Source organism: Tiliqua scincoides, chromosome 3, assembly GCF_035046505.1.
Source record: "Tiliqua scincoides isolate rTilSci1 chromosome 3, rTilSci1.hap2, whole genome shotgun sequence".
Taxonomy (NCBI): Eukaryota; Metazoa; Chordata; class Lepidosauria; order Squamata; family Scincidae; genus Tiliqua; species Tiliqua scincoides.
The window spans coordinates 117,141,310-117,160,590 of record NC_089823.1 but is presented as its reverse complement, the minus strand read 5'-3'; the positions used below and the strand labels follow the sequence as shown (position 1 = coordinate 117,160,590).

The 19,281-nt window shown below is 42.3% G+C and overlaps 1 protein-coding gene across 2 annotated transcripts in view; it reads right to left on the bottom strand.

Annotated features, from left to right (window-relative positions):
• Positions 1–19,281, bottom strand: part of KLHL1 (kelch like family member 1) — a 230,053-nt gene that overhangs the window by 87,302 nt on the left and 123,470 nt on the right. For both annotated transcript variants that reach the window (XM_066620078.1, XM_066620079.1), the window contains one exon: positions 18,865–19,077. In XM_066620078.1, coding sequence (XP_066476175.1) covers positions 18,865–19,077 — 213 coding nt within the window. The remainder of the gene's footprint in view (positions 1–18,864; positions 19,078–19,281) is intronic.

Sequence of the window (19,281 nt, the reverse complement as noted above, 5' to 3'; positions counted from 1 at the left end):
TGCTGGATCAGATTGACAAATCTCATCTCCATGGGACTGGGCTGCTCAGTGTCTTAAGAAGTACAGAAGGACATGATAGCAACAGCCAATATCACACAAGCTGCCCTTTTAGCATCGCCACTTCTGCCAAAGCATCACAAAGCAGCTGAGAGGAGACATCTCAGCAGAAACAGCACTGCTGAAAGGGTGGGCTGTGTGATATTGGGCTCTCCGAGCACCTCGGTAGCTTCTCCCCCCACCCCACCATTCCTTTCCTTCTGAGGCCACCTTCCATCTCTTCCTCCCAACACCTCAGCAGAAGCAGTGCTGCTGAAAGAGCAGTGCTGGGACAGCCCAATTATCATGCAGGTTACCCCTTTAGCAGTTAAACATCAGCAGAAACAGTGCAGTTAAAAGGGTGGCCTGCATAATGACAGGGACCTCCCAGTGCCACACTTTCAGCAGTGCCAGTTCTGCCAAGGCATCACTTTGCAGTTCAGCAGCTGATAGTGGGGATCAGAGAGCCCAATTATCTCATGGGCCAGAAAAATAGCTTCTGCTGGCCATGTCCAGTTGCAGGCATTATGTTTAACACCCCTGCACTAGGAACTACCCCCCCCCCAGTCAGTTTGCTCCCATGAGGGGTCAGTGTGGAGGAATCGGGACCAGGTGGGAACTGGAGCCTGGTCAGTGGAGTCTCTTCTGCTCTTGGCCAGGATCAGCCCTGAAATCCTGTTCTCCTCCAAGTGCCTGGTGGGAGGCAACAGAACCTGGTGAACCTTGTGGGCGTGTGTGTGTACACACACACACACACACACACACACACACACACACACACACACACACACACACTTCTCTCTGGGAAGTAACCAGTCAAATCCTCTTGTGTATTCAAATTCAGTTTCCATGGAATATCTGAAGGAAACTTTGTGAATCCCATTGAGCTAAGATTGTGTATCCCATTGAGTTAAAAATCTATATAAGATTTTTTTCTTGAGGCAATTTCCACAATATTTTTTCCCCATTGGCTTCTTTTGTCCTTTCTTTTACAAATTAATACTGCAGTTAAAAGACATTTGCATAGTAAAGTATAAGGATCGATCTTATTCTACAGAAAGGCAGTCAACCATTTTTATAGACATTGTTGCATACATTTACAATTATTGTATCTCTGTACATACCATATGCTTAACGATTACAAGAAAACACACACACACACACACACACACACACACACACACACACACTTATTCCAGCATTTTTATATGGTTTTCATTTGCACTTTTGTTTCTTCAGTTGATTATGTGAATATTTACTGATTTGAGGACTAGAAACCATTTATCACTGCACAAAACCTAACCAGCTCAATTTGTTTATCTTAAGAAGAAAGTACCTGCACAGGGAAAAGAGTATTAATAATTAAAATAACACTTTTATACTAAATAGGGGAGCAAAATAAGCAAAATAATCAATGGTAGCAGAAGCGGGAAAATTCAATTTGAATTAAGAAGAATTTCAAACTGAAGGAGATGCAATAGTGAATTTCACTTCATTTCAATACAATTGGGGTCCAATCCTACCCAACATTCCAATGCCAATGCAACCATAATGCAGCTCCAAGGTAAGGGAACAAATGTTCCCTTACCTTGAGGAGGCCTTCATGACTGCCCCATCACCACCGGATTCAGCACATGCCCCACCGGCACAGTTGCATCAGTGCTGGAAAGTTGGATAGAATTGGGCCTTAGTTATCCTTCCCTGGGGGAAGGGGAAGATAGAAAATGTAGAAGAGCAGAACAGTAAGAAGAGAAAGCAGAGGGAAAAGGACTAGAGAAGGAAACTGGAGAGTGGAACAGGTATAGGAAAGGAGAAGAAGGGGGCTTCAGGGAGTCAAGGGATGAAAAGAGGTAGATAAAGAGATGAGGCCTGTCTAGGAGATGAGGAGAAAGGGTGTAATAGCAGAGGGGAAGGCAGTTCACACCACCCACCATGCCCCAAGGGAGTGCCAGAGGGTGAAACACCAGGAAATCATATTCCATCCCCAAAAGAGACTGGTGCCACCAGGGTGTTCCAGTCTCTTTTGAGGATTGAAAATCTTTATCTTCTTAATTAGATTATAATACAGGAGCACTTTAAACCCTAAACTACCTGTGGCACCACCAGGGTGTCCCAGTCTCTTTTTGGGGATTGAGTATGGTTTCCTGGATTCCCTGACTGCAGGAGGTGTGCATCCAGGTGAGTTGCCAATGTATATGACTAGGAAGAGAGATGAAGCAAACCCAAAGGGAAGGGAGAGATGACTCCAATTTTCATTATGTCAACTAAATGAAGAAGACCTCAAGATAGGTCCGGTGCACTAGCTGGTATGTAATCTTGGATAGCAAACTCCCTAGAGGTGGAGCTGCCCCCATGGGAGGAGGAGGTGGAGGACACAGTCAATAGTATCACTTCTCCTGGACAAATATCACCTTTAAGGGAGGTGATTTTTGATTGGACAGCTGTGCAAAAAGACAGTTAAACTTCACTCTCCCTATACTGCAGTCTCAAACCAGACTGGAGGACTTCATAGCCATTTTTTTTTTAAGATGGGAAGATGATGTTATGTAACTATTCTAGTTTGACTAAGGCTGCAATCCTCACCACACTTTCCTGAGAGTAAGCCCCATTGAACAAAAATAGGACTTCTGAGTAGACCTGGTTAGGATTGTGCCCTAAGTTTATGCCAAGGCATAAAGTCTTTGCCAAAGCATTGTGAGCAGAGCACAGCGAGTGTAGCACAGCCATTGGCGGTGACATCATCATGTTATCACCACCTCCCTATGTGCCCCATCAGTCCCCTGCTCAATGTTGCGTTCATCCAGGTGAGTAGGAGGGCTGTGGAAGTGGAGGCCCCACAAAACCGTTTAGCATTGGGCCCCACAGCTCCTAAGGCCGGTCCTGGTACTTTGTACTTGGTAAAACTGTCTACACTTGAAACACATACTTTTTTCTTTTAAACACAGGTGAGACACACACACCAGAGAAGGCTTTAACCAGTCACAGCTCTTCAGACCATGAGGTGAACTTGAAATATTACAGCTTTATTGGATTTGCAGTGTAGGTCTGCAAGATGTACCTATTTAAACAACAAAGTTAGCTCTGTTCATCAGTAATATTTTAATGAAGTAACAGCCACTGGAAGCCTCATATGTAAAAAAAAAAAGTCCTTAGTCTTTTCTATTCATCTAGTAATCCCAGTATTAGTAAACTATCGTAGCAAAGTCACTTAAAATGGCCTCTGAAACCCTGGCAGCAAGAAAGGATTTGGCTACAGTTCCACACTGTGTGGATGGCACTTGATGGCATATCTGAGGTTTCCTGCCGTAAAATACACAATTAAAAATTATTTTTAATATGTTTTGTTTCTTATAATAGTCAATATGTTTTTTTGTTTGTTTGTTTTGCTTTCTAATGCTGGGCAGACTCACTTCAAGATTTCCATTTTGAAACCGGAAAGTTGTGGTATATCCTTTGTAGTAAATAAATGTATAGGCTTTTTTCTAGATCTTGCTTTATTCTGAACTTTCCCTTGTGTATGTGCGAATGAAGTTCCTCTATGCCACATTAGAGTACCTTCAGTAAACTTCTATAACCTAGTTACTTGACTTCATCTTGAACCATGCCAACCATGGCACGGGAAGCAGAGACACTCAATACCCTTCATCACTTTAGCTGTATTCAACTTGGCACCACCAGTCACTCTGAGATCATAGCCTCTGAGTACCCCAGATTGCTTGATGGCCACTTACTCAGCATCCTTGCTAATTTGACAATCAGTAAGCACAAGGTATTCTGCTTAGCAAGATTGTTTTTCCCCTTCCATTGGCAGATCCATCCTTCTGCTTCCTTTTTCTACCTATAAATGCCTCTCTCTCTTTCTCTCTCAAAGCAGGTTTTTTTTTTTTGGTTTCTTGGCTAACTTTAACCAGTATAGAGTGAATATCAGGGATCTCTCCCTGATTTCCTTCCTGACTTGGAAGGAAACCCAGTGTTTCCTTCAACTCTCAGACCAAGGGAAATGGTGCCCAGGCCTGTTTTTGGTCTCTGAGATTACTCTGTCATCTGGTGAGCTTAACTGATGCCATGAAACCTTCAGATAACTTGGTGCTGCAAGAGGAAAAAAGATTCAAAGCTTCAACATTATCAAGATACCAGATTAGGAGAACTGTGCTCCCTAGTGAGAGGAGTACCTTTCATCAACTGTAATAGGCATTGTGTTTTCATAGCATGAGAGTAAGTGAAGCCCAAATCCTAACCAGCGTTCCTGCACTTAACACAGCTGTGCCAATGGGGCATGTGCTGCACCCTGTAGTTGGCTGGTAGTTATGAAGGCCTCCTCAAGGTAAGGGAATGTTTGTTCCCTTACCTTGGAGCTGCATTGCCCTTACCTCGGTGCTGGAAAGTTGGTTAGGACAGTGCCCTCAGTCTCTCTACTCCTTACATTGTAACTATTCTCATGGAAGTCACCTGCAGCTACTTCTCTGTAGCTTGACAAATGCCCCCCCCCCCCCCGCTAATCCTTTTATGTGAGAAATTCTATAGTCCTAAAAGTCTCATTTCCTTACTAGTGTTTCTCTCCTGACAATGAACTGCTTCCACTTCTTTGGGACAACAAAAGAGTTGCAATGTATATTTTATATTGTATTTTGTCTGCAGTCTTCCTCCTCCATTCTCTGACTATAGCATGTCAACTACACAGCACATTTTCTTTGCTCAAAGGAATGCTTCTGAATACTTCTGCTTAGTTTCGTTGCTTTCCCCTCTATTATTGTAAACAATTCAATAAACCATTATTGGTTAGTGTTTCTGATTTCTGTCTCTTCTGCTAGTCCCTTCAGTTCCAGTACATAGTATGGCAGGGCCAAGAGCCACTGCTGCCCCATGATGCCTGAAACAGCCCTGACTCCTCTAAGGTGAGGAGCTGATTTGCAAGTGATCTATTGGAACAAATTTCTTGCCCTATAGGCGAGTATCTGTGGTGTTTTAAAAATTTGTATCCTGCCTCATCCAAATAGCTTCAATAGATTCATTTTAACAGGAACAGTTTTCAAAGTTTTTTCCCTTCACTTTTCTAGATCATCCCATGTATCTGAGGAAAGCTGAAAGATCCAAATAAGCAAGTCTTCGCACAATGACCAGGAATGCATTAGAAGTGCAAATTACATTTAATACCCCAATTGATCCTGACTCACCTTAACCAATATTCTGATTTAGTTTGCTAGTTGTAAAATAAATCCACTGTAATTACTCCAAATCCCTATCTAAATATATTCTAATTAAAAACTGGCACTCTTTCTTTGAAAGCTTTAAGTGGGTTTATCAGGATAAGATTTTAAAATGTGACACATTACAGGTGTAATCTCACTTAAAACAAAAACTCTTAAACATTGAATAACTTATCCTGCTTTTGTATTATTGTTTTCATGGGTATAGCCCAGTGTTTCTCAAACTGTGGGTCACGACCCAATAGGAGGATCATGCACCAATTTCAGGTGGATCTCCATTCATTTTAATGTGTATTTTATTTTTATTATATTAGACTTGATGCTACCAGGTTACGTGACTGCATTTGAGAAAATGTTACAGATCTGTACTTTTAATAGGCTACTATGTATATGCTTTTAACAATGATTGTCAATGGAGCTTACTCCCTCATAAGTGTGGATAGGATTGCAGCCTTTGGAATATTGGGGGCATTTTAAAAAAACAAAAAACAGATCAGTAACTGCTTGGGAGGATTCTTTGTTTTAAATAATGTTTTAAACTTATTGTAAAGTTTAATTTACTTAAGGCGCAATCCTAACCCACTTTCCAGCACTGGCATATCTGTGCTAGTGGGACGTGTGCTGCTTCCTGCAGTTGGGTGGCACTCATGGAGGCCTCCTCAAAGTAAGGGAAAGGCACCTGTCTCAGTAATGTCAGTGGTGCTTTGTCTATTATCCTTTTGCATCTATCTGTCTACTACACTTCTGATTGCTAAGTAAATTGCCTACTGTGTGCTGCTCAGAAAACATTTTGATAATAGAAAGACAGTGAATCATAGAGGCACAGTTCCTGCTTAGTCTTAACTGAATCTTAATCAACATCTGTTGCTGGATTTTCACATCAGCACAGACTATTTTAATGACAAAGGGTAAACATCCCAGTGCTTATTACCTAGTCTGTTAAGCACAAGACAAATTATCTAATAGTCAGGTTTTCTTTTCCATATTCATCTATCCCTTGATTATATGCGGCCTCTCCCTCAGCGAATATGTAGGACCAGCATCTGCATAGTGAAATTACATAGAGAACCCCCAATAAAAGTGTACCTAACAAAGGTTGCAATCCTAACTACACTTTCCTGAGAGCAAGCCCCATTGAACAAAACAGGACTAACTTCTGAGTAGAACTGGTTAGGATTGTGCCCAAAGGCTGTTAGAACTTTCACAACATGACACAACACCAATTCTCAGGCTGTGGAACAAATGTCTTCTGAAAGTTTCAGCTCATGATTGATAAGTACGAAAAACATTCCTTCTTCAGCAGGTTTCGGGACTGGCAACTTGAGCTTGCCCTGCACATATTTTTAATGTTTTGTTTTACATTCTTGAGATTTTACTGTCCTTAACTGTTACTTTGTTAGATGCTCCTTCTAGCCCTGTGGATAAGGCAGTGTATAATTCTTTTAAACAGATAAATAAAATGTTGACTCTATAACAGTGGATTCCAACCTTCAGGAGTCTGTGGACCACTGAAGCAAAAATTGGAATTTTCAGTTCAGTAAGATCTTTATTGGCATAAAATACAGAGAAAGAAACAAAACACAAATATACAAAGACAACACAACATAAACATCAGTCCTTTCTGCACACACTGCCCAGAGTCACAGAGAAAATTGGAATGGCTGTGGACCACATGCAACCCCCTACCCCCTGCACACAAAGAATACACTTAAACTTGGCAGTCCACACCGGGGGGTGGGGGGTGGGATGAGCTTGGTAAGATGCTAGAAGTGTCAGCTGTGGGCAGTCTGCTCTCTCTGGTGTCCATGGGGAGGGCTTGCTCAGCAAGACTATGGAAGTGCTGGCTGCAGTCAGTCTGTTCTCTGCCCTCTCTGGTATTCTGTGGGAAAGTGTCTCTCAAAGAACCCCCCCCCCCCACACACACACACACACACAATGGATTACCAGAGAGGACAGAGAACAGACCATCCACAGACCTAGCTGGCAGTTCAGTTCGACTGAAGTTGGTCCATTCCGTTTCCTTTCTGGTGGTTTGTGGGGGAGCGCTCACTCAGCGGTATGCTGGAAGTGATTGAAGGCAATTTTTTTTTTTGCCCTGAGACCTCACAGACTACTTCTCAGGGTCTCACAGACCTCAGGTTGGGAACCATTCTCTACATGATGCCATTATGGGACCACTCACTTCCACTTTGCTCCTAGGATCAAGAACAGACACAACTGGTCCAGCCATGAGACCACAGTAACCACTGTCTCAAGTGGCAGGCTGGGGGAGACAGAAAGCTGGGGAGGGGTATGCAAATCCTCATGAGGATCTGCAGACTCTACATGTGAAAGAAGAAGTTGAAGACAGTGAGTGTGTAAAGGTGGGGCTGTGTACTGGCACGGTGTAAGGATGGATGGCAGAATTTGGTAATAATTCAGGTGACAGATTCCTGTTGACTGCACTTAGGAATTTCATACATCCCTGCTCCCTTTTCCATTCATAAAAGTGACTCAGTGAGCAGAAGAGTCTCTGTTTACAAGTGTGGGATCCTCAGTGCACTCATAGACATCAACCCACAGTGATGGGGAGTCGGAGAAGGAGTTAGTGAGGCCAGTGTTTTCTCCCAGTTTTGCTGTAGATAATACTCTGGAGATAAAGTCATGTGAACAAGCCCCATGGTAGATTTCTAGGATAATTTTGGCTATTAGAAAAATTTAAAAGCCACGCAATATAAGGCAGCAATGAAAAGAACTATGCAGCAAGCACAGATGTGTACAAAGATACTACAATTATAATGCTATTTGGAAAAGAAGACTCTGGATAACTCAAAAGCTGGGTTAATGATGAAAGGAAACTTCTGATCAAAACATTCTGATGGCTGAATGCTCCAATTAACTAAAAAAATGGCACAGAAGACTATTTATGAATTCAGTGTTAACTCATCCTTTGGTAATGAAAAGGGAGGTGACTTGAAAGCGTTAACAAAATTGACTTCTACATTATTATTATTATTTTTTTTTTCTGTGCAGCATATAAGCAGCATGCCAGTTTTTCAAAGTTTCCACTGATAAGGCCATGAAACAAATGGCCAGCTGGGTCAAACTGAGTATGCATAAAACAAATAGCTTAATCACTTTAGCATTAAGTTGTCACTGTCTCTTTATCTTCATAGCACTTGTGACAGATACAAAGGGTGCACATTAACTGTACTTAGTGAAAGATATTTTAGGAAGAACAGTACATGGAATTCTAAAGAGACTGATGTTTCTGATGGTTAAGGTGGCTCACTGTCATTCAGCTATTGAGCAAAGTGATATTGTCAGATGTCAAATCATTACAAAAACTACACAACTTTAAATTTAGCTCAAAAGCTGTCAGATCATTTTGGACAACTTATACAAAGTCCATTAAACTATATGTAGAATACTATGCCTCATGTCCAATAAAGATATTAGGCAATAAGTTGGATGAAATTGGGCCACAACTTACTGAATATTAAAACTTCAGCAGAGTATGATATCGAAACTCGTCTATGCAAAGCAACATGGGCTCAACCTATTCTTCGATGTCTGTGTAGGGGGCAGGGAAGGAGCAGACCAATGGGGTGATGTTCCCCACCTCACATTAGGAATTAGCAACATGGTATCCCTGAAAACCATAGGGAAATGCCCCAAAGACATCACACATACACAGTAACAGTCAACAGTAAAGAGACAAAAGCAAAGAACCATTAGGGTTCTTATTCCACCCACAGGAAAAAAAAAAACACAACCAACCAATATGAGCAGAGCAAAGCTAAGGTAGAATGATAGCTCTCTCAGAAGAGGCCAGGCATGTGAGACACACACAAGTCTCTTCGTAGCAAGGTTTTGAGCTCCTGTGGGAGCATTCACTAGCTTCCCCTTTTGGCAGGGGAGCAACTGGAACAAGTCACAAGGGGAACCTCAGCAGCATTCAGGCAATACCCTGGTAGCTTATTACACAAAGATGCAGGCTAAGAACCACACAAGACTGATTGAGCCCAGGCAAGGGATTTTCCTTAACCAGCAAGGCACTTATGTTTTTAATGACTGGCCAGAAACACCCATGTTAAAGACAAAAAGAAGAGAGGAGGCTACACCAGCTACTCTACAAAGCTGCTCTATAACCACTGAACCATAGCAGAGGACAGGGAAGGAGCCCCTCATCTGGCATTTAGCGTCATGCATTTGAGTAAACAGGTACGACTGACTGGGAGGCTCTCAGCAAATACAGAGGGAGCACTGCATGGGCCAATCACTGGGCTGGCATATATCAACAGCACCAATAATGTTCTTCAGAACATATCCCTATTGTTAGGCAACACATATCTGTACTAGGGAAGGCAGAAAGGATCCTTATCTGCTAAAAGAGAAACAAGGTGATTCAGCCATAGGTTTATTGAACTGTATCAGCAACATAGCAGCATCTGAAAGAGAAACACACAAGTGGGGTTGCCAACCAACTCCTCCCAGCATGGTTGTTGTGCCTCTGCAAGTTGTCCAATAGAAATCTGAGTAACAGGTGCCAGTGCGCTCCAGCTGTACCAGTTGACTTTATTGTCTGCTACGCAGTCGGCAAATCCACAGGGGCCTGACTGAAAGGAGTAGGCAACCTCATCAAGCAGCACCTGGGTTCACACTGGTCACTTCAGGCAGGCAGGCAGGCAGGCACTTCCCTTGGGGCTTGCAGGGTGTCTTCACCTGTGGAAAAGCTGCCTACAGAAAGCAAGAAAAAATACAGAAGGAGAATGTACTGGATGACAGCATGAATCAATCTGTTCCCTGGCTCGATATACAGTGTTCACATGGGAGAGTGATGACACTGGATTGCACATATAGTGGTGGCCCTGTCTGAGGAGATAGTAAGGTGACTTGGGATATTACCTGTGCCTCTCGTGGGGGAGCACTGCCAGGGAACTCTGCTGCAGACCACTGTTCAGAAAACACGTGGCAATGGTACAATCCTGAAAAAACAAAATGGATTCTTATGAGTGTTTTGCCAGTAATAAGTAATGGTTGGTGCCCCTGGAATTCACCAGAAGGGAGCAGACACTCCCTGCTCTTAGCAGTTGCAAAAGGAAGGGATGATTAAGCAACAGTGAATGATTAGTTGATAACAGAGACGCATTTGATAATCCCAGGGGGGTCACAAGGGGGTGGTAGAGACATGAAAGGAAAATGCAGAATCAGTTCATTGCAACAAGGGATCCCCCCCCCCCCGCTTACCTGTGTGGGGTACATTGTCCTTCAGCTGTTGGGATGGTGAAGCAGAGATGCCATTTGTTTTGAGTGTGAAATCCTCCTGGAGCAGATTATCTGCAATAAGAATTCTGAGAAGACCAGTATTAACAAAATTACTTGCCATATGTTTTGTGAGGGACAAGAGGTTGTTTGTAACAAGTGCTCCTTTTGTATGCCAAGTGCCCTTTTATAATAGCTCCCATCACCAATGTTCCCCTTTGAGATGCCAGAGAGGTTTAGCCCCATGCCATGTGTCTCCTCATCTGAACTGTAGTACAGAGGCTTATATACTGGGGTTATGATACAATCCTAAGCAGGCTCTGTACTGGCACAGCATGCACTGCAATGGTGCTTGCCATCACAAAAGTGCCATAAAGCACTTTGCAAGAGCATAGCAGTTACTGGCGCTAGCGTGAAGACCCACACCAGCCTACGTTTGCCAGGAGAAGACCCAGCACACACCTAGCAGTATAGGGATACGGCAAGGACAGGGGAGGGCAAGGAGGGGGTGAAATAGGGCAGGGGATGGGTGAATCAGGCCTTGGAGGGGGACAGGATTGATGGCAAAGGCATATACCATATCCTAGCACCCTTCCTGGGCCCAATCCACTGACATGGGACAATGTGGACTTGTGTTGGCTATTTAGCCTGTGCAAGTTCAAGATATCCCATTGCTGCTGTTGGTGCTTTCCCTGGGGCAAGGGGATGAATGTTCCCTTACCTTATGGAGGCCTTTAACCTGCAGGTTAAATCCTCCTGCAGGTTGTAGTGCAAACTGTGCTGGCCTCACTGTGTTGTCATGGGGGAATTTGTACTGGATTAGGCTGCCCATGTATGGTGATTAGCTATGCCATGTAGTTTGTATCCTATGCTCCATTGTAAGAAAGTGGGTAGACTGAGCAAGTAGCAGGAAGTGATGGGGAAGAAAAAGTTTCATTACCTATGAAGTTATTCCTATCTATACCAACTCTGTCATTGGTATAGTATTTTCTTGTGTCAAGGGCATGTCCATTGTCTAAAGGAGGGTTAGAATGGAGCATAAGTCAACCTCTTCTTATTCACCTTTGTCTGTCTCGTCAATCTGCCTCAACCTACTCCCCATTCTGGCATCTCCTCCAGCAGAGTTACACCAATGTCTGTGGATTAAAATTGTACAAACGCAAATAAATGATACTGAGCACATGCTTATGTATTTATAATTATAGTTGGACCCTGGTATCTCTGGGCGTTTCATTCTGGAATATCCTATGGATGGTGCATATATGTGACATGTACATGCCCGATCTCGTCTGATCTCGGAAGCTAAACAGGGTAAGGCCTGGCTAGTACTTGAATGGGAGACCGCCTGGGAATACCAGGTGCTGCAGGCTTATACCATAGTCTTTCAAGACTGAAGGTTGACAGTTTAACCCCTGGGGGCTGGGGATAAGAATAGGCCCTCTGTTTGGCTGTACTTGTCATAAGAGGCGACTAAACAGCCATGGAGTAGATGGGACTCATTAGCCTGGGAAGGCAGCTCATCTGAGAGAAGGGAAACTCTGATCCCAAACCTCCACTGCCTTGTGGCTACATCCAGTTATGGAAAAGGCTTCAGGAGTCAACCTCAAGGCAAAATCTGGAGTCGGAGTCCCTGAGGCAGTTCATGGCTGAATACAGTCACGTTCTGGCAACTTCTGTGACACCACTGGAACCAACCGTATTGGCTTCTGCCTTTCCATTGGACCATTTCGGCGATGTGAAGAGGGGGGATTTGCTGCATGGGTAACAGTCTATCCTCCATATCTACTTCACCCAGTCTTCGCGCACTGGAGAGGTCACTCTGTTCCAGAACCACTATTCAGAGCGCGATACCATAGTCTTCCGAGAATGAAGGATGCCAACAACAAGATCCTATGGATACCAAAATCTGCAGATACCAGGATCCAAGTTAAAATGCCTTTTTAAATCCAAAAAACCATGTGAAAATTTCCTACCTTCATGTGGCAAAACTGTGCCATTTTCAAGCCTCTTGGGCTAAAAATAGCTCTAAAGTCTTTCTTCTGGGTCTCCCAACATCATCTCAGAGTACATTGGTATAGAACAGTGATTTTCAACCAGTGTGCCATGGCACACTGGTGTGCCATGAATGGTCTGGAGGTGTGCTGCAGGAATTTTGGGTAAAGACCATTACTAGTTGAGTCATTGTGGGATATGAGCCCCCCACCAGCAGCATGGTGTGCCTTGTCAATTTTTAAACCAATGGTGTGCTTTGACAATTTTAGTTCTCAGTGTGCCGAGAGATGAAAAAGATCAAAAATTGCTGGCATAGAGCCTGCATTCAGCCACGACATGGAGCTGAATGGAATTAGTCCATTAGATTACTTTACATTCAGCCCCATCTAGAGGCTGAATGTTGTATAGCTCTATACCAATGTAGTCTGGGGAAGACCCAGAAGAAGGTCTGTAGAGCTATTTTTAGCCCAAGAGGCTGAAATGACATACCACAATATGACATTCTGGCAAGTAATTGAAGTATTTAAAATAAAAATTGCATTAGGAGGATTTCATCAATTAATCAAATATAATTTAGGGTTATAAAAATATAATTTTAGGGTTAATATAGGGCAGGAGGACTGGTCTAGAGGGTAGAGCCTCCATTTGCCTCAAGATAACATCCAAAGGTCACCAGTTCGAGGCTCCGGCAGCGTGCGACCTTGAAGCAGCTGACAAGCTGAGCCGAGTTATTCCATCTGCTCTGAGCGTGGAGGCCAGAATGTGAAACCAGATCAAGAAAGTAAAATCTGAATGTTGTGGTTCTTATAAGATAGAACATTCTTTCAAAACTGTAAAAACCCCTACAGGGATTAAATAAGCCTGCCTATGTAAACCGCCTTGAATAAAGTCTTGAATAAAGATCAAGAAAGGCGGTATATAAATACCTGTATTATTATTATTATTATTATTATTATTATTATTATTATTGTTTTCAAGGGTGAAAGGATAGTGGTACCTATTAGTCCAGAAGTTCTCAAACTTTTAGCATCGGGACCCACTTTTTAGAATGAGAATCTGTCAGGACCCACCGGAACTGATGTCATGACCGGAAGTGACATCATCATGCAGGAAAATTTTTAACAATCCTAAGTTGCAATCCTTCCCACACTTATCCATTTACTATCATTGTTAAAAGCATATACATAGTAGCCTGTTAAAAGTACAGATCTGTAACATTTCTCCAAATGTAGTCAAATACCATGGTAGCATCAAGTCTAATATATTCAAATAAATCAAATCTTTATTACGGTCTCAGACAAGTAAAAAATAAAATCAATGCTACACAACATAATCAGCTGCATAAACCACATAAACTCCAAATGCTTAAAAACTAGGCTTATATCCAAAAATGGGTTAAAAAAAATAGGAGCAAGTCAAAAAGGTTAAAATACACTAAAACTACCCTTTATATCCCAAAGTTGGGCTAAAGTCAAAACTACAAATAAATAATATTAATAAGAAATAAAATAAGTATAAAACAAATATACAAATGTAAAATCTTCCACCCAGCTTACTGAAACTCCCTTTCAAAGAAGATACTCCACTTTAAGACATTAATCCCCATTTTGGTCTCAACATAGGGTGTCATAATCCTGATAGAGGAGGATAGCCTACCATCTTTTTCTTGGACGTTCACAGAAATTTGGCCACACTGAGCGTAATAGTAGGATTGCAATCTGATAGAAGCAGAAGCTTAAGAAATTGTCTCGTGTGCCCCTGGAACCTGCTCAATAGTGGGAAAATAAAAGCAGTACAAATATCTCTATAAAGTGTACAGTCCAGCAGAACATGATCAACAGTTTAAATTTGGCCTGAATCACATGGACATATCCGCTCAGCAAATGGCGTCTTTTTATAGCGACCCTCTAAAATAGTTGAAGGAAGCCCACTACAACGAGTCAGCGTAAATGACTTTCTATATTTTGGTATATCCAGGAGAGGATTTGGTGAGGTAGGAGAGAAGGACGACAATATATCTAAGCTCTTCACTGATGTAGAATTCTGTTCTACATTGCTAATATATTTAAAATAAAATACTGAAATGAATGGGGGACCTCACAAACTATCAAAGTTACTTGTGGAAATCTGCACTCCAGGTGTTCCAAGTTTTGAAAACTCCATTGTTGAACCCTTTGGGCCTTACTTAGCATAATTGGCACATACACATTTACAATTATATCTGCTAATTTAGGTAATACTACTTTGATAACCTAGATTTTGCAAAGATTGTCCACCATTAGTAACAGATCTGAATGTACATAGTCTGAGACCAAAACCGCAAGACCCGCAGAGGGACGGCCCTTAGAGTTCGATTTTAGCATTCATAGAGAATGGCGTTTGCTGGTAGAGAATGAGAGATATACCCCTGCAGAGCGACACTCTCTACCATCCAGGTTTCCTGAACCAGGAAACTGTGGCGTAAACTTCCCCATTTGGGAACGGATAGAAGATTATTTATACTACTTAGGAAGTTATATTCAGATAACAGTTGCCAGGTAAGAGTCTCCCTCAGAGGTGACCTTTCAGAGCCAATTCTTGTTAATCAGGGGGTGAAACAGGCTTGCACTCTGGCTCCAACCTTGTTTAACTTATTTATCAATGACCACAATACACATCTTAAAGAGATCAATGCCCACAGTCCCAAAATGGGCTCCAATCATATACCGCTTCTCTTATATGCTGACAACATGATTTTACAGTCAACTTCGAGGGTAGGTCTGAGACGTTTGATAACCTACTGTATTGACGATCTTAAGAAAAATGAACTACACCTAAATTTTGACAAATCTAAGGTAGTTGTATCTGGCAAATCTTGGAAACTTCTCAATTGGTCTTTTGAAGGGAAGGTTATTGAACAGGTAAAAGAGTTCAAATATTTAGGGATTTATTTCCACCATAAGCATTCTTGGACTACACATTGCAAAATGGCAGTGAATTTAGCCAAGGTTACGACCCAAGCGATCATATGCTTCCATTTGACCAGGGGTAACTCTTACGTCCCAGCTGCACTGCTGGCCTTTAATGCAAAAACTATCTCCCAGTTCTTATAAGGAATTCCAGTTTGGTTATCGGCCCTTGATTGCACAATCGAGAGAGCACAGGTGATGTTTGTACGTAAGACCTTAGGGGTGCCACACTGTGTAGCCTATGCAACTCTTTGTTTGGAAGCAGGACAGCACAGACTGGAAACCCTGGCAAGGCTTAGAACTTTTAGATATTGGCTTAGAGTGTATCACCAGTCAGATCAAGCTAGCCTGATATGGGGCCTCTTACCCGATTCCCCACTTTTCCCAGGCTTAACTATTGAGTAAAAAAATCTGTTCTATGGGGCTCTCCTCAGACTTGTTAGGTGCATTACCCTCAGCACAGGCCTATAGAGCCTTGAAACAAAGGCTCCTTGATATTGAGCAGCAGGACCTTTAGAGCAATGCCTTCAAAATCTGCTCTCCATTACATCTTCATCTTCCTATTCCACCTGGAAGGAGGCCTATGTATTTTGACTTCTTGGAATGCCCCTAAGAACGAAGGGGGTTTACCTTAGCGAGAGGTAATGTCATTCCATCTGAGCAACTATTTGGAAGATATAGAGGTATTCCAGCTGCAGACAGAGTTTGCCCATGCAGGCTGGGTAATACAGAAACACTCTATCATATATTATTATATACGCTCTATATAACCTTCGTATAAGTTACTTATCGCCAATCTTGGCCACTCTCTGGGGTTGGAATGATCAGAATAAAATTATATACATACTTAGTGGGGTAAATGAAGAGCTTTCTGGGGTGGCCAAATATATAAATATGATAATTAAGAGACGTATTTCTATGATGGTCACAAATGGTTGATACTTGGCAGCAAGGCCTGGTTGGTCATGGTTGGAGGTGAACTGTCTGATTCATGTATCCCTCCATCCAATCTTTTGTTTTATACTGCTTGGATTTTAAATATGCCAGTAAAGTTGCTAGTATCTTGTATCTTGATAGGGGGACCCAAATGAAATTGGTTCGTGTCCCACTTAGCGGGTCTAGACCCACAGCTTGAGAAACACTGTATTAGTCGAATATAAGGCATGTTAGAATGGCAGTGTCCAAATTAAGTTCATTTGAAGATGTAGGAATGTAAAAGGAGAGCAAGAGATATTATGCATTGCCCATAAACAGAAATCTAGAGGAAACTGTTCAATCTTGTGAATTTTTGTCAAAAGTATCATAAAAGACAGTCAATGATAGTGAATTAAAAAATATTGATATTTGTCAAAACTGGGGGCTGATTTATTTGTATACAAAGGCAATGGTGTAGCTAAGGGGATGCAGGGGGTAGCAGTTGCACTAGGCAACAAGCTTAGCTTGACACTAGTGGCCAAAATTGTGAAAAATTGATATGTACAAATAATGCCATCATGTTATATATCATTGGAAAGGTAATTTAATGCAGCACCAGGCTATGTGTTCATTAGCTACGCCACTGTACAAAGGTCATGGCTATGTTTTGGCAATTATTGCTCATATTTTCATTCACTGACTTCCAAATGAGTTATTTTACATCTCCTGGACCAGGGTGACCCTTCCAGGTTCCACCTTCAGCATGAGGATTCTTAAAAGGGCAATTTCCTGATTTGGAGCCAGGCACTCTAATGCTTTTCAGTCACCTGCTACCTAACCTGCTCCCTGCACTGCTGGGTAGGCAGTACTGATAGGCAGGGAGTGAAGAAAATAAGTTCCTGGCATGTAAAGATCTGATCTCTTGGGAGTCTCACTATTGGCTCACTATCTGGGCCCCCTTCACTGTCAGAGCCTGGGTCCTATAACTCAACAGCCAGTAACAGCTTCCCCCCTCCCCAAGTCTGACAGCCCAATCCTAACCAATTTTCCTGCACAAACGCAGCTGCAATGTAGCCCAGAGATACAGGTAACAGGAAAAAAAAAACTGTTCACGTAACTTGAGCAGGCCTTCATGACCCACTGCAAAATGCAATGCACACACCATTAGTATGGTTGGATTAGTGCTAGAAATTTCATTAGGATTGTGCTAGGGTTTGATTAGGGTCAAGGTCTACAGTGAAATTATCTTAAGATATTCTGCCAGAACCACTGGAAAATATTGCTCTTACTCCTGTGATAGTATTTAAACTGACCTTGATAATAATAAGGTCGTCTTAATAATTCTTACTTTTTCTGCAAAATATTCAGGTGCTTCACAAACATTACAGTAGTGGTTATAAAAATTGGAGAGTAGGTCTTTATTATCATTCCCAGACTACAGTTAGGATGGAGTGGGGCTGAGAAATATTTACTTGTCTAGAACAGTGGTTCCCAAAGTTGTGGGTTGTGACCAACTATTGGGAGCCTAACTGCTGCAGTGATCCCTATGTACACATACTGAGTGGTCCTGGAGGCTTGCAGTCACCTCCATGACCCTCTACGCAGCTACAATGACCTCTGATCTGCTATGATAGCCGATAGCAGATTGGAGCTCATTGCAGCCACATGGAGGGTTGTGGAGGTGGCTGCAAGCCTTCAGGACCTCCTGGGAGGCTGCAGGACACCCGTGGTACATGGGGATGTCCCTGGGACCCTGCAGCGCCACGATCACTGTGACGCTGTTAGGGCAACCCCCCTGCTCACGTGCCACCCCCACAACGACTTTGAGCAGTTCCAAAGTCCAAGTAGGACTTTGGAGACCGCTGGTCTAGGGTATCCAGCTTTTTTGGCATGACTGCATGCTATAACATGACAAGGAATATGATTGGGCTATGAAACACTTTGATTCTTTTAAAATTCCTCAAATAGAACTCCCAAATTATTTTCAAGGTTTTGTTTTAGATTAAATGCAGTGGCAGCTCCATTCTTGATATTATAGCTTAGAGGTGAACTAGTTACCACAGAGAGACCACTTCTGCAGCACCCACATGGCAAGCATAAGTTGTACTCAACTCTAATAGAAAAGATTCTCAGCTACCTCTCTCAGATGACCACTACTACTTCTGCCATTCCCTGATCACCACTAGTTCTTAAGCAATCAAATTATTAGAATTCTCTAAACAGAGGACAGGCAGCTCTGAAAATGATAGCAGGTGCCAGGAAGAAGGGATGGTTCCTCACTTCATTCTCCCATGCAGTCAAAACAAGAATAGTGATTTACAGCAGCCCAGAGAAAAAAGCAAGAGTGTCACTAATCTAGATTTTGTAAACATTAAGAGGCTAAAACATGACCTTAAATAATTGAACAAGATATTTGCTCTTCATGTCTACGTTGCTCTTCATATTCTACGTTCATGTCTGACAAGAAAAACATTCCAGTAAAAGCACATGAATATTGTATTAAGTAGAACTAAGCAATTTACCTGCGGTGGTAGTAGTGGTAATCGGATGTAAGCCAGTAACATACTTAGGTCATTACACCTCCTTTGCATGTCATACTTGACCCACATCATTAAGGCATGGAAAATAGTTTCTTCATCTGGAACATTCACATCATCACTGGCAAGAAGCTTGAGCAGTTCATCTGCTGGCAACAGTAAAAACTCTTGATTTTTAATAACCTCCATTATGTTTTCCTACAAAGAAAAACAAAGAATTCAGAGTTTGTTTATGGCGGAAAAAATATCTCTGCCAGTTAAGTGACCAAAACTATACGATGATAATTATAAATTCCTGAGGGGAGCCATAGAAATCTGTTCTGAATTTGAACACACAAGATCTAAGAATGTAAGGGACCAATCCAGACCTGTGTGTGCCGGCACACCACCACTGCACAGAGC